Source organism: Gymnogyps californianus, chromosome 15, assembly GCF_018139145.2.
Source record: "Gymnogyps californianus isolate 813 chromosome 15, ASM1813914v2, whole genome shotgun sequence".
Lineage (NCBI taxonomy): Eukaryota > Metazoa > Chordata > Aves > Accipitriformes > Cathartidae > Gymnogyps > Gymnogyps californianus.
Window position 1 is genome coordinate 18,371,750 of NC_059485.1, and position 12,209 is coordinate 18,383,958.

Genomic DNA, 12,209 nt, shown 5'->3' on the forward strand with positions numbered 1-12,209 from the left:
CATCAAGATGGTTCTACCAACATGAATGGATAGCTTTTCCTGTCAGCAAGGGGTTAGCGCAGTGCTTAAGTTCAACTCAGTTCAGTTGTGGCATCTGGCCTCCAAGTTGTTTGACTCAGTTTGTGAATTGACAAAATACTACATTGATGAAGCCTGAGCTAGGATAGGTGAACAATTCATCCACACAGCAGAAACAAAATCCATATTTTCTTTCCACACATCCGAAGTGAAATACTTCGGACTTTAAAAAGCCTTCTGAGTGCTATCCGCCCAGTGTCAGCTCAAGGGATGCCACCTTGGTTGGGATGGGTACACTGTGATGTCAGTTTATAGTGTGAAGTAAGGCGTAGCAGTGAGGTTCAGGGGTCTCAAACTCTGCCCACACACAAGTTACCAACATGCTGTTTGATTGTGAACAGGTCAGTTCATTTTCTCTGTACTTCTCTCTCCCCCTTGCCCAATATTCACATCACAAACTTGGGGGCAAGTTTTGTCATGGTTCTGTAGGACCTGTCATGGTGGTGTCTCCATGATTACTGGAATGCAAACAAGCAGTGAGCTTGCTTTAGTGCGCTGTCATGTGAAACAAAGCAAATGGGTTCATGTCCTGACCTCTCTTGTGCCATCAGTGATGTCTGTGTACAGAAAAAGCAGAACCCTGAGCTCTGGAGTTAGCTGGCAATCACGGAATAGTTTAGGGTTCTTCTCTGCTCGAGTGATCTGCAGTAGACTGAGCCTTCTGCTTTTTCTGTGAAGTGAATTGCTCAGACTTCTGGGCATTGTAGTAATCTATAGGTCATTCTAAAATAAATTTGTAGCCTTTTTGTGCATGTAGTTTCTTTACAAGTTTAAGGCTCTTGAACAATTAAATAATCTAATTAAGAGATTGTTGGCTTGTAGCTGTAGAAGGGAAGTGTGTGGCCATGATCTACAGAAGCAGCATTTTCTGGTCTAATGGACTGTTCTTAGGATAAGGCTCCAGAGTGCTCAACCATGCACCTGAAACGTCAGTGCCCACTTGTTTCTGTCTCTCTCTGACAAATTGCCTGCCTGAAAAGTAGTTCCTGGAATGGCTTAGACACTTCCTCTTAGCCAAAACTCAATGAATCACGTTGAAGACTTTTTGTCATCCAGCACATTTGCTTATTGAGACCCAGGGTACTCAAACATCTTTTTGAAGCCATTGGGGAAGTCCATGTTTCAATATAATCCAGCAAAATGCAGATAAATCCTTCCTGTCCTGTACAGAAAAGACTTTATGATTTGGGGAGAACGTTTAAACCAGAGCTCTCTGCTAGACAAGAGTGTTCTTTCCCAGGAGTAAACTGTATAATTTTAATTCAAACCTTGAGGAAAAAGAGAAAATGTTTTGGGTTTTGAATGTGCAAGAGTCACATAGATACTATAGCGATGGGGCTTACACAGATAAAGAGTTTTATTTCTATTTGTACTCCTGAGTCACTGGTTGGATCTGTGGCAGATCGTTACTCTTGCCTCATCTTCTTACCTGTAGAAAGGAATAATAGGGGCATGCTTGGCTGGTACAGGTTTGCAGAAGATGGATTGGTTTTATTTCTGTGAGGTGATTCAAGATCTTTCAAAGCAAAATGCCTCTCTAGTCCTAGATGTTTTAAATGTTGCATTAAATGTTCATGTGCACTATTTCACCGGTGGAATCCAAAATCTTTCCTATTTATCTTTACAGTATTGGGAATGTAGCAAATCCAAGAGGAAATATGAAAGTGGCAGGTTTGATGGGGTTAGTAGCATGTTAAAAACATACGAATGGGGGGATTAATAGGCAGTGATTGCTTTGAAATGTTTTTAATGTCTCTAGGCCAGCCACTTTCCTCTCTTAGTCTGGAAGAGGCAGAGATTGCACATGTGCTGTATCCACATGAGCACAAATTAAAGGGGAGTTCTCTGCCTGCTGTTAACATGGAGTTCCCATTCTGATGGAAGTTTGGGAAAAGAGAAAGATTTTTCCAATCCTTTTGTCATCATCAGGTCTGGCTGTCTGATTTCTAGGCTTTGTGCTTGCTTTAGGACTGCGTTTTCAAGCTGGAAGTCAGAGGGCTGCTTTTAATGGAGCTAAGAGAAACACATTGTTTGTCATTATGCTTAAAACCACTATAGGGAGAATCTGTGCTTCCTGTTGAAAATGTGTAAGGGTTCACAAATCAAGAAAGGTTGAAGACTCCGTTTCTAGGAAATCGGTGCTCAGCCAACAGAGCTGAGCAGCAAATGGCATGGGCTTTTCTCCAAGCATGGATTTGGTTTCCTTGTTTTGTTTCTTTTCAGCTGGTGTGAAGTTCAGAGTCCTTGAGCAGCGGGATGGAAAACCTCTTCGACTTCTTATGCAGGTAAGCCACTTGTGCACTCCATGAGATTTTCTGCTGCAGGCTTTGCCTCAGACTGACCCCAAGGTCCTTCTCTCTTCCGTACCAGTTGTGAAGCTGGTCCCACTGAAAGGCCCCACTTAAAAAATTTCAGCTGTGAAATGCTGAAACAAGGGAAATACGTTTCACATTGCAATGACTGGCTGCTGCTTTCTCTTCTTTTTAATACCCTGCTTGAGTCCTCCGTTTAGAGAAAATGCAGTGTCCTGTATGGTGTGAAATGAAATGTGAAAGACAGGAGAAACATGGAGCTCTATTACTTCTGGAATTAAGACTTCACGTCATTATCACCTCGCTTCCTGGCTCTATGCAGCTTCATCTTAATTGCTGAACGCTGAGAGAAGCAAAAGAAGGCAGCTAAACCATCCAGAATGAAAGACAGTTAAGGGCTTGTAAAAGGTCTTCTCCTCCAGATGTGCTGAAAAGCCTTAGCTGCTCCATGATGCTGGCAGGAGGAGTGCGTGGGCGAGACAGGAGAGGGAAGGGCCTCCTGTTATTCTCCTGAGTTGCTCTGGCAAGGTGCATAGAAAAAGGTTACCTGTGCTTTTGTAACCTCACATTTCCATGCTCTATTGTCAGAGATACGAAAGGAAATTTTTTTTTTCTGAAAAGAAATGATGTGATGGTAGCAGTGAAGTTCTCATTACACTTTCAGGAGTGATTGTGAAATTTCCATTTCCTGACTTTGCAGGAGTAGTGCTGTATCACAGGGTCGCTTTTCTTGCTCTTTGCATCCTCGGAGGAGAGTCTGCAAGTAGCATATAGAATTTATAAAAAACACTTGGACGCTGGGGGAGTGTGTGGGAAGGAATTAACTGCGGCTTCCCAGTTCTTTTGCTTTTTCCATCGCTGGTCCAGCCCCAGCCCTATTTCAGCAGAGGTCAGATTAGCACGGAACCAGCACACCAGCTAGCAGCAATTCAAAAGGGAATCCCTTAACAGATGTCTTCTGGGGCAAAACTAGCATTTCCTAAGCATGCTGTCTTCCCAGTTCCTGTCTTTCTGTAGGGTAGTGGTGTAAGAACCAAAAATCTGTCATTCTCCGTGGCCAGAAGACTCCATAAAAAGGACACCAGACACTAAAGATGAGGCACAGGAGCTGCTGAGCAGAGAATTTGGCATCAGTGTGTTTGTGAGATGAGGTGGATAGCTTCTCCAGAGGAAAAAGATCACGACTTAGAGAGCAGAGGCAGTGAGTCATATGAATATGATGAATTTTCCTTGGACCACTGCAGAAAGATCCTTTTGCTATCTAGAATATAGCGTAAGTCATCATATCAAGAGGTGGAAGTGCTTTAGTGGAAGTCTCTTTTGGCCTTCTGTTCAAATAATAATGAGCAGAGAGTCAGTGAACGCACTTTTTTGCTCTCTTTGTGCAGGTGGAAATGAAAAATGGGCTTGTGTCAGAAATCCTGCTGAATATACCACTTTGATAGGTCTTTTGAGAGGACAATCTAAAATGCCTATTTTTAAGTGACATGCTAAAATTCTTATTTATGGTACATGGTTCCTTTCTAGAAATTTCACAGTGGCTTTGTCCCCTCCCCATATGGTAGCCCTCTGGAGCCATACTTGATGGAAGTAAGGCTGTATGCATGTAACTATGCCCAAAATAATTTAAGCTATAGGTGACTGATACCTTCACAGCTGTCCTTTGGGGCGCTGGTAATGGATTAGAAATCAATAATGCCGGTTTTGAGCATTCACATTCAGCTTGTGGTTCAGCCGAGTGATTATTTTTTATTTTTTAAGATAGCATCACTGGAATGCGAAGTCCAGACACAGACAGGCGGAGGGTGGGGAATGATATTTCCATTCCAAATGCTACTTAATTTTCTCCAGGAAGTCTTACATAGTTCAGTGTGTTCGTTAGTGTTTAAAATCACTTATTTTGGTGCACAAGAAGATATATTTCTGGCAGTGTGGCTCAACTGAACTGATAGCCCAGTGAGAAGACACGATGAGTTGGATTCATGTGTATACCTTCTGCTAGAAGTGTCATCTTTCACAGCGATTGCTTTGAAAAGGGTTAAGCAAAAGAGGAAGGGAAAAGGGAACAGCTCCATTATGAAACAAAGGATGTATATGTTATCAGGGTATATTATAGCTTTGGACTACAGAAATTGCATAAAAGGAACTCATATTGCCACTTCCCTAATAAACGGTTGCTTTTGTTTTGCTTGTTTGTTTCCATTTATAAGAGAAGAGGCAGACGCATATATTGCGCTGGGCGTAAAACCATCTCTTGTTATTTCTCAGTAGGCAAGTGTTACTGCTCGGTATCACCACTCTGCCTAGGGATGATTTTCAATGAGAAATGTTGTGTCCAAACCTTCCAGCCCACGTAGCTGATAGTCAAAGGAACATACACTGTGTATCTCCCTTGTACAGCAGCAGTTCCTATCCTCTCCCAGCATGTTTTCACTTAAAACGTACTGGTTTGCCTACAGAGGAGGAAATAGGCAGAAATAGTTACTGAGGTTTTACTGTTGTTTGTTTTGGGGGCAGGTTTCTTTGGTCTGTCTTTTTTTTTTTTCCTATTTTTTCTTCTTTTTAGCTAACTGTCTATGACTGCAATGCGATGAGGTTGGTTATAGTCATGCAGAATGTCCCATAAATGCCGTGGTCGATCCTTGGCCTTTAGGCTGGAGAATGTGTTTGAAATACGAGCTGCGTGAGTTTGGGTTAGACATACCTCAGGTGGTATGAGCTCCGCTCTTCCGTTTCTGGTAGAAGTGTTCATTTCGATTGCATTCAGAACTAGCTTCCTGTGAATCTGTTTGGGACCCATTTAATGTCTGCTAATAAGTCAGCGTCCCACAGCCGGACCGCGCTGGGTCTGGCTGTTCTTTGGCTTCCCTCAGCCTGTGCGAGCTGCTGCCCTGGCCTTTTTCCTAAACTTCATAGGGATGCTTCTGTCTGCAGGCATTTTCTCCTTCTGTTTCAGCAATGTTGTACTTTGAAATTAATTTGACAAAGGTCTCCAGGATTAATTCTAATGAACTCTTTGCTTCATCACCCTTTCCCAGAGCTCCATCTTTGTAGGCACTCTGAATTCATCCTCCCCCTCTCTGTGAGCACTAGACAGCTGAAGCAAACTGGTGGTACAGGGAAACTCCCAGAGAACTGGTTGCTTTTCAGTGGACAAAAGAAATATTCAGCTTTTGACAAAGCTTTTGACTGTCTGTGTGGTTTTTGCTGTCTCTCTTTCCTTTTTGTGGCTGGATTTTCTGCTGTGAATTATAGTCTCCTTTCACAGAGCTGCTTGGTTGGTTCCAGCATAGCTGGACCCTTTCACTAGAGGAGGATGTCCTTCCATTGCTCCCCACTGTCCAAGCTTCCTCTAGCTCTCTAAGTCTCCTCACCTTGGCATCTCTCATGGTCTGTTTTCTGAGGCCCACCATTTCTGTGTAATCTGTGTACTCTTTTGGAGACAATCGATTGCTGTGCATCCTTTTCGTGCATCAGATCTTGGCCAGACCGATCAATCCTCTGGACTTCACCTATCTCTCTGCCCTGAAATGCTTCACTGGAATGAGATTTTCCAAGGTCTAATGTGCTTCTGTCGCCCCTTGTCCAGCTGACGCGTCTGTCTGCCTCACCCGTCTTCCAAAAGGTCAATACAGCAACTTTGTGACCGCAATCAGAGGCCACGAGCTTTTGTAGGCAGAGACTCCAGACGTGGTCATTCTTGGGATGGTGATTGAAATCAAATTTAAAAAGATGAACTCAGCCAAGGAGACTTAATTTAAAATGATAATGAGCAGCCCTGCGTGGCACTGTGTGGTATGCATCCTGTTCTGCTAGGACTCGATTCCACTGGGTGGATATCAGGTGATACCAGGTTTAGCTTAAAGCATAACTGTGGGCTGAGGGCTTAGCACATTAAAGCAGTAGGCTTGTAAAAGATATGGCTTAACTGACACATTATAGAGGAGTTCCTGAGTCACAGCACACCCCCAATGGAGTATTGCTGTCTGTGGTGGGAGGCCCCCGTTTCTCCAGCCACTGCAACCTCCTTATGCAACAAGGTGACAGTTCCACACCCCTGTGTAATGAGCATCACTCTCAAATCCTGCTGGTGCTTGCGTCTCCTTCCTTGCTTGAAAATGATTCTAATAATACTCCTTGCCAAGCTTGAGTTGTTGATGTTTCGGGATGTTGTAGAAGGCTAAACAGCTTTGGCTAGCCAGAGGGGGATTCTGATGCTTTGTGAGTAGCAGTATTGATGTTTTAACAGAGGCCAGTGCTATGCAAAAGTTGCACTTGCCCTCCTCAGCTGCCTGTGTTTCTTACTACAACACGTTTTCATTGCTGCTATCCCTCTTTCTTCTCCTCATAGATCAACCCTCTGTCATACGGCAGTGTGGTACAGACATACAGGCTGCCAACCTACAGCTGTTACCCTAAGGATTCCTGGACATCTCTCTGCAAGAAGCTGTTCCTTGGAGAGCTAATCTACCCTTGGAAACAAAAAGGAGAGAAGCAGGACTAAAGACAGCAAAAGAGCTTCAGAGACTTGGTCAGAAAAACATATTGAATCCTAATGCTTTTGGACCAAAGGCATCTCGGAGCCAGCAACTGCTAGATCCCTTTAATTAGATTTTGGTAACATGGGAGGGGCTGAATTTTTAAAGGCAAGTATTTTTAAACATCATTTTTCAACTTTCCTCTTCCCTTACACTGTGTTTGTGTAATATGCTAATGATTATTTTTGAAGGAAAAGGTTAAACCCATCAGTGCCTCATGAAACCAGCATTTAGTGTAATCGAGGAAGTACCTCCCGAATGGTTTGATGAGGTATATATCCTTCCATGTAAGCTCACCGGGCCGTATTAAAACAGCCCTTCGGGTGGTTCAAAGCCGCAATGCTGAGGTGCATTCTGCCAAAGGGTATTTTGGACCTTTTGTGCTTCAGCCTTCGAGGCAGCTGATCAAAACCAAGATGGAGGATCAGCTTGTAGAGTCATACACTGAAAACTGTACAGTGGGGTTATCTGGGTTCATAGGATATTTATTCTTTTCCTTTTGGGTGGGCTTGGATTCACCCCCACTGCAGCAGCAGAGGAGGTGTTAAGCATAGAAGCAGCGGGGCTGGAGGCCCAGAAACACAGCTTGCTGTACATTTGTGCCTATATGGTCTCATCTACTTTTTTTTTTTTTTTTCCAAAAGCAAATAGTGTTTTGGGGAGAGCTGAGCCCTGAGCTGACACCAGAACTGAAGTGCAGAGCGCACAGCCTCAGACCTCAGACTGCTCAGGTTTACGTGGCAGCAAGCCATGGTAGCTGAGAGCTCTGGGCTCTGCCAAGGCTCAGGGCTTCTTCGCTTAGTCGCAGTGTAAGGCAAACGCAGCTTTGAGTCAGCTCCGGCTGGTGGGTCTGCCAGAGGACTGCAGCAGCCTGGCTTGTTACGCAGCTCAACCAGCTCAGGGAAGCATGTGCTGCGCTCCCTTACAGGGTCACTACATCCCCCGGTTTCTCAGGGCCCAGGTGAGAGCCTCGCCATGTGGTGCTTCATCTTTTGCACTTTCTGATAGTCAAGGAGCTTTTAAAGTTATCTCGGATATGAGGCATTTAAAGCCACTTCTTTCCCTGGAGAAATATGTTCCTATAGACACGTTTCTCTTAGGAGAGTTTTCCTGCTTTGGATACTACCTCCACAGTGCAGCCGTGCTCGGCTTTTTGGTGTCCCGGTCTGATTGTGTGCTCATTTTGATGTGAGTCTTCTATTCCCTGTCTTGGGGAGAGCGCCTCTGTGCACAAGAGTGTGATGTCCCACTGGGTACTTTGTTGTTGTGTAGACATTTACATACAATCGTTACCCAAAAGTACGCTTTCCCTAGGTCTGCTAGCTTCTCTTGCCCCAGCTGAAACAACGATGTAGTATCGCTGTACCTTGCTGCCGCTTTGCACACCCAAAGTGACTGCGTTAACTGGCAGGTGAGAGGTATGCTGGATCCTGCCCCCTTTTCCTCTGTCTGTCCAAGAAACCAAGGACAGAGGAGGAAGAGGAGGATGGGTTGTGGCTGCGGTGCTCAGTCCTTCTCTGGAGGGCTGCCTGTGTATTCCACTGGGAGTAGGTGGAGGCAAGGCAAGGAGCCACGGCAAGGTGCCCTGGGCTTTAGTAGCCTTCAGTCAGCACTTCCACTGGCAGGATAAGAGTTTCCTACCCCAGCCCCATATCTCATCCATGTACTTGAAGCTGTCACAGAAGAGAAGGGGTTATGGCCCCGCTGCTTTAAGACATCCCTGGCCAGATATATTTGGTTTGCCTGTAGCTGCTAAAAGCCTCTCGTGATGCAGCCACTGCCTCTTCAGTCACAGCCTGATCAGGAGAAAGCGAAGCTGTGTAGGCAGGTGCTTGGTTCAGACGTTCCTTAGCAGGCAAACACAGGAGCTGCCAAGGTCTTACAGTTTTCTTAAGGACATCATGAAGGGAGGCAGTATTACGTGGGCGCTGCTACCCAAAGAGGATGTCCTATTACCTTGATCCAGGGAAGAAGGGCACGTCATTGAAGAAAGCCAGCGTGGCAAAAGCCCCCCCCCCACCATCTGCCACCGCAGGCTCTGGGTGGGACATCACTGGCTGCAGCAACTGGAGAGATCTTTGTTGTTCTTTAATGATCAGCGCTTAAAACTCATGTACAAATACAGCATCTTCTTCTCTTGGAATGTCGATGCCCAAGTATTTCTCTCCACTCCAGCTGTGAATAACTCCAGGTTGTGATGCATTTAGTGGATGAATGGTCTGAATAATGTTTCTCGCTTCAGCTTAAGTAAGAGTCATGGAGACCCATTCTTACCTGGCACTCAGCAGAGCAGATTTACACTTTACCTCCCTCTCATGTTTCCACTGGAGCTACTAAATGATATTCCCCCTGCTTCCTCCCACGCCTGCATAGTTTGGTTTACTAACTGCTGTGAGAAACTTTATTATTTTTGGTCTTGTGAAAATAATGTTCCTAATATCCTGGCTTTTAAAATCTTTCTGTGAGACCAGACAGCTCACGATGGTCCTAATCGTGGCTGTCCTTTGGGATCAAGTGACCTGAAAGCCCCGGAGACAGCACAGAGCCATGAAAACCAGCAAATGTGACCTTCCTATTGGGAACCTGCCAAACATATTAGATGTTCCAGTGTTGGGTCTGTTTACTAAAGGCTGATACTGACTCCAGGGATGGTGAAATACCAAACTGAGAAAAAACTCCTTCTCAGACCCCAGAGCCCGAATCTTCTGTGACACAGAGGACCTTGAGCAGCCCAGCTGGGAAATGACAGCCCCTTGTGGGTGCAGTTCTCCTGTGTCACACAGAACTGGTGCCTGAGCTGTCTTACTGTTTCTCATACTCGGTGTTCTCCTTGCCCGTGATGGTATCTGAGCCTATGAGTTTCTTCTGCTGGACACTTGCCATGTCTCTCCTCTTCCTTTCCAGCCACTGCTGTGAAATAGTCTTCCCCCACCCTTTTCCGATTCTGCGCAGAGACACTACAACAACTTCGCAGACATCCTGCTCAGGAACATTTGACCTTATGTCATCTCTCTAATTAGAAGTTGGGATCAGCATCATCTTCCACAGTAGCACAGACTGGCCTAGCGCTGGCATTTCCTCAGGGAAGAGACTGCTGGTAAGGTTATGGCTCTAATTTATCCTCAGATCCATATTATCCGTATCAGTCCTTGGATGAGAAGTAGTTAAAGATTTCAGATCTTCTCTGATTCCTACCACACACCCCTTATAGCAGGCAGCAAGCAGTCTTTGCCAGCCATCATTCAAAGACTGTAATCTTGCAGACTTTTTTTAATACTGCATTTCCTTATTATTATTTCTTCCACTTTATGGTTCCCAGTGCTGGCACAACACTCGATATGCCTCTTTACATAGGCATGGGTTTTGTGAAGGAAAACGTGATTCACTGCATGCAAAACTCTATCCTGGATAGAAATTCTGCCTTTGAGAAATACTTTCCTTTCCTAACCAGAATAGCATGTGACGATGCTGAAAGGAAATCTCAGTAATTATACTGCGCTGAAGGCTCTCGTTATGGTTTTGGGAGTTTTCCCTGATCCTGCAGCTGGGCTGTGCCTTGTTCTGCTGGCACATGAGAATATACCATCAGGCCCACAGAAAGAGTGTTGCATGTACGTATAATCCGTATGTTGAGTTACACTCTCAGGAGTGTAAGGCAGGAAAATCTCCTGTTTCGTCATCATGCAGGTTATGAGTTGCTTTCCTTCTGCCCTGTGCTGCCTGATCCTGCTGCCACAACACTATCTTCTTGCTTAACTCAAGCCCTTACCAATTGACTCTTTGTGCTTAGACCTGCTGATTACACCAGCACAGAATCACAACCTGGTGGAGGTTGGAAGGGGCCTCTCAAGATCATCTGGTCCAACCCCCCCTGCTCAAGCAGGGCCACCCAAAGCTGGTTGCCCAGGACCATGTCCAGGTGGCTTTTGAATATCTCCAAGGATGGAGACTCCACCATCTCCCTGGTGCCAGTGCTTGGTCACCTGCACGGTAAAAAAGTGTTCCCTGCTCTTTAGACAGCATTTGATGTGTTTCAATTCATGCCCGTTGCCTCTTGTCCTGTCATCGTGTTCTGCTGAGCTAGGAGACACCATAACTCAAATCTCTTCAGCGAATTTGAAGATTTGCAGTCCCATGTTGTCTCTGTTCCTGAGCAGCCGTATTCAGGGACTATTCAGCAGTCCATTTGCCTTTTGGGGGGTATCTAAGCCCTCTGCGGTTAGAGAGGGTTGCCTGCTCATTGAGTCAGTTACCTGACCTGCTCTTTGTCAGCTTTTCTGGACCTGGTAGCAGAGAGAGTGCTTGCTCTCCAGCCAAACTCGCTGCCTGCATTGAGCATAGAGTGGAAACTCTGGGAGATGTGGAGCAGAAACCCCTAAGCCGGCAGCGTGCAAGTCTGCCTGGATCGGAGAGCCACCTTTGTGTGGTGCTCCGAGGCTCTGCGTGGGTAATCGGTGGCGGCGTGCTGTGAATACAGATGGGATGGGATGGATCTCAGCTGATCCATCCACGTGACGTGAGGCCACAGGGCTTACCAGCTAGTTCAGGAGCTTTTGGGTTGTATTCCACTGTGCAGGATAAACATGTTCAGAGCAATCCAAACCTTATGCAGGCAGCTGATCTGTCTTCCTGGATGAGAAGAGTGTGCCCATCACGTTTGCATCTGGCTGACCATTTTGCATTGGGAGTGGAACAGCTTGCTGCTTGTAAGAGTCTGTCCCCTTCGATTCTCAGCTGGCAGCCTCACCTCCAGTCCTTATCCACATCTGGGCCTGGACCTCAAACCAAGAATGCTCAAACTCCCTGTTTATTGTCTCAGCGAGCTAAATACGAGGAGGGTGCATGCGATGATGAATGCTGCAGGCGACAGAATGTAAACCCTTCATTTGCAGGCGGGTGATGAGGCTCAGGAGCCGGGGGAAGTGCTGGGTGTGCTGCTTGCCCGGGGAAGCACCAGAGCCGGGGCCCCGCTCTGCGCTCACTGGGGGCAGAGAGAGGCTGCGCCCACGTCTCCCGTCCGTAGTGTTATTTAAGCATCTGGCATTGGGGAAATTCGTGAGAACTTCACAACTATTGTAATCAATCCTCCTACTTACAATGTTTCCTGTTTTTTAAATAAAGTATTATAAAAGAGTACCGAAACATTTACAGTTTAATTAAAAGTGTGTGTGTGTGTGATGAGGAAGTTTGATGTGCTGGTTAAAAAGCACTGGTACATTTTCTCTTTGCGTTCACATAAACTACCAAGTGTTAAGCAGGAGCACAGTGCTCGCGTAGTAGC

General features: G+C 45.7%; 1 protein-coding gene across 1 annotated transcript in view; it reads left to right on the forward strand.

Annotated features, from left to right (window-relative positions):
* The window catches only part of PIGQ (phosphatidylinositol glycan anchor biosynthesis class Q), a 28,717-nt gene extending 16,647 nt beyond the window's left edge, over positions 1–12,070 (forward strand). Inside the window, exons 9-10 of the mRNA XM_050906214.1 lie at positions 2,302–2,363; positions 6,742–12,070. Of these exons, the coding sequence (XP_050762171.1) occupies positions 2,302–2,363; positions 6,742–6,894 (215 nt within the window). The 3' untranslated portion in view covers positions 6,895–12,070. The remainder of the gene's footprint in view (positions 1–2,301; positions 2,364–6,741) is intronic.
* The last annotated feature ends 139 nt before the right edge of the window (positions 12,071–12,209 follow it).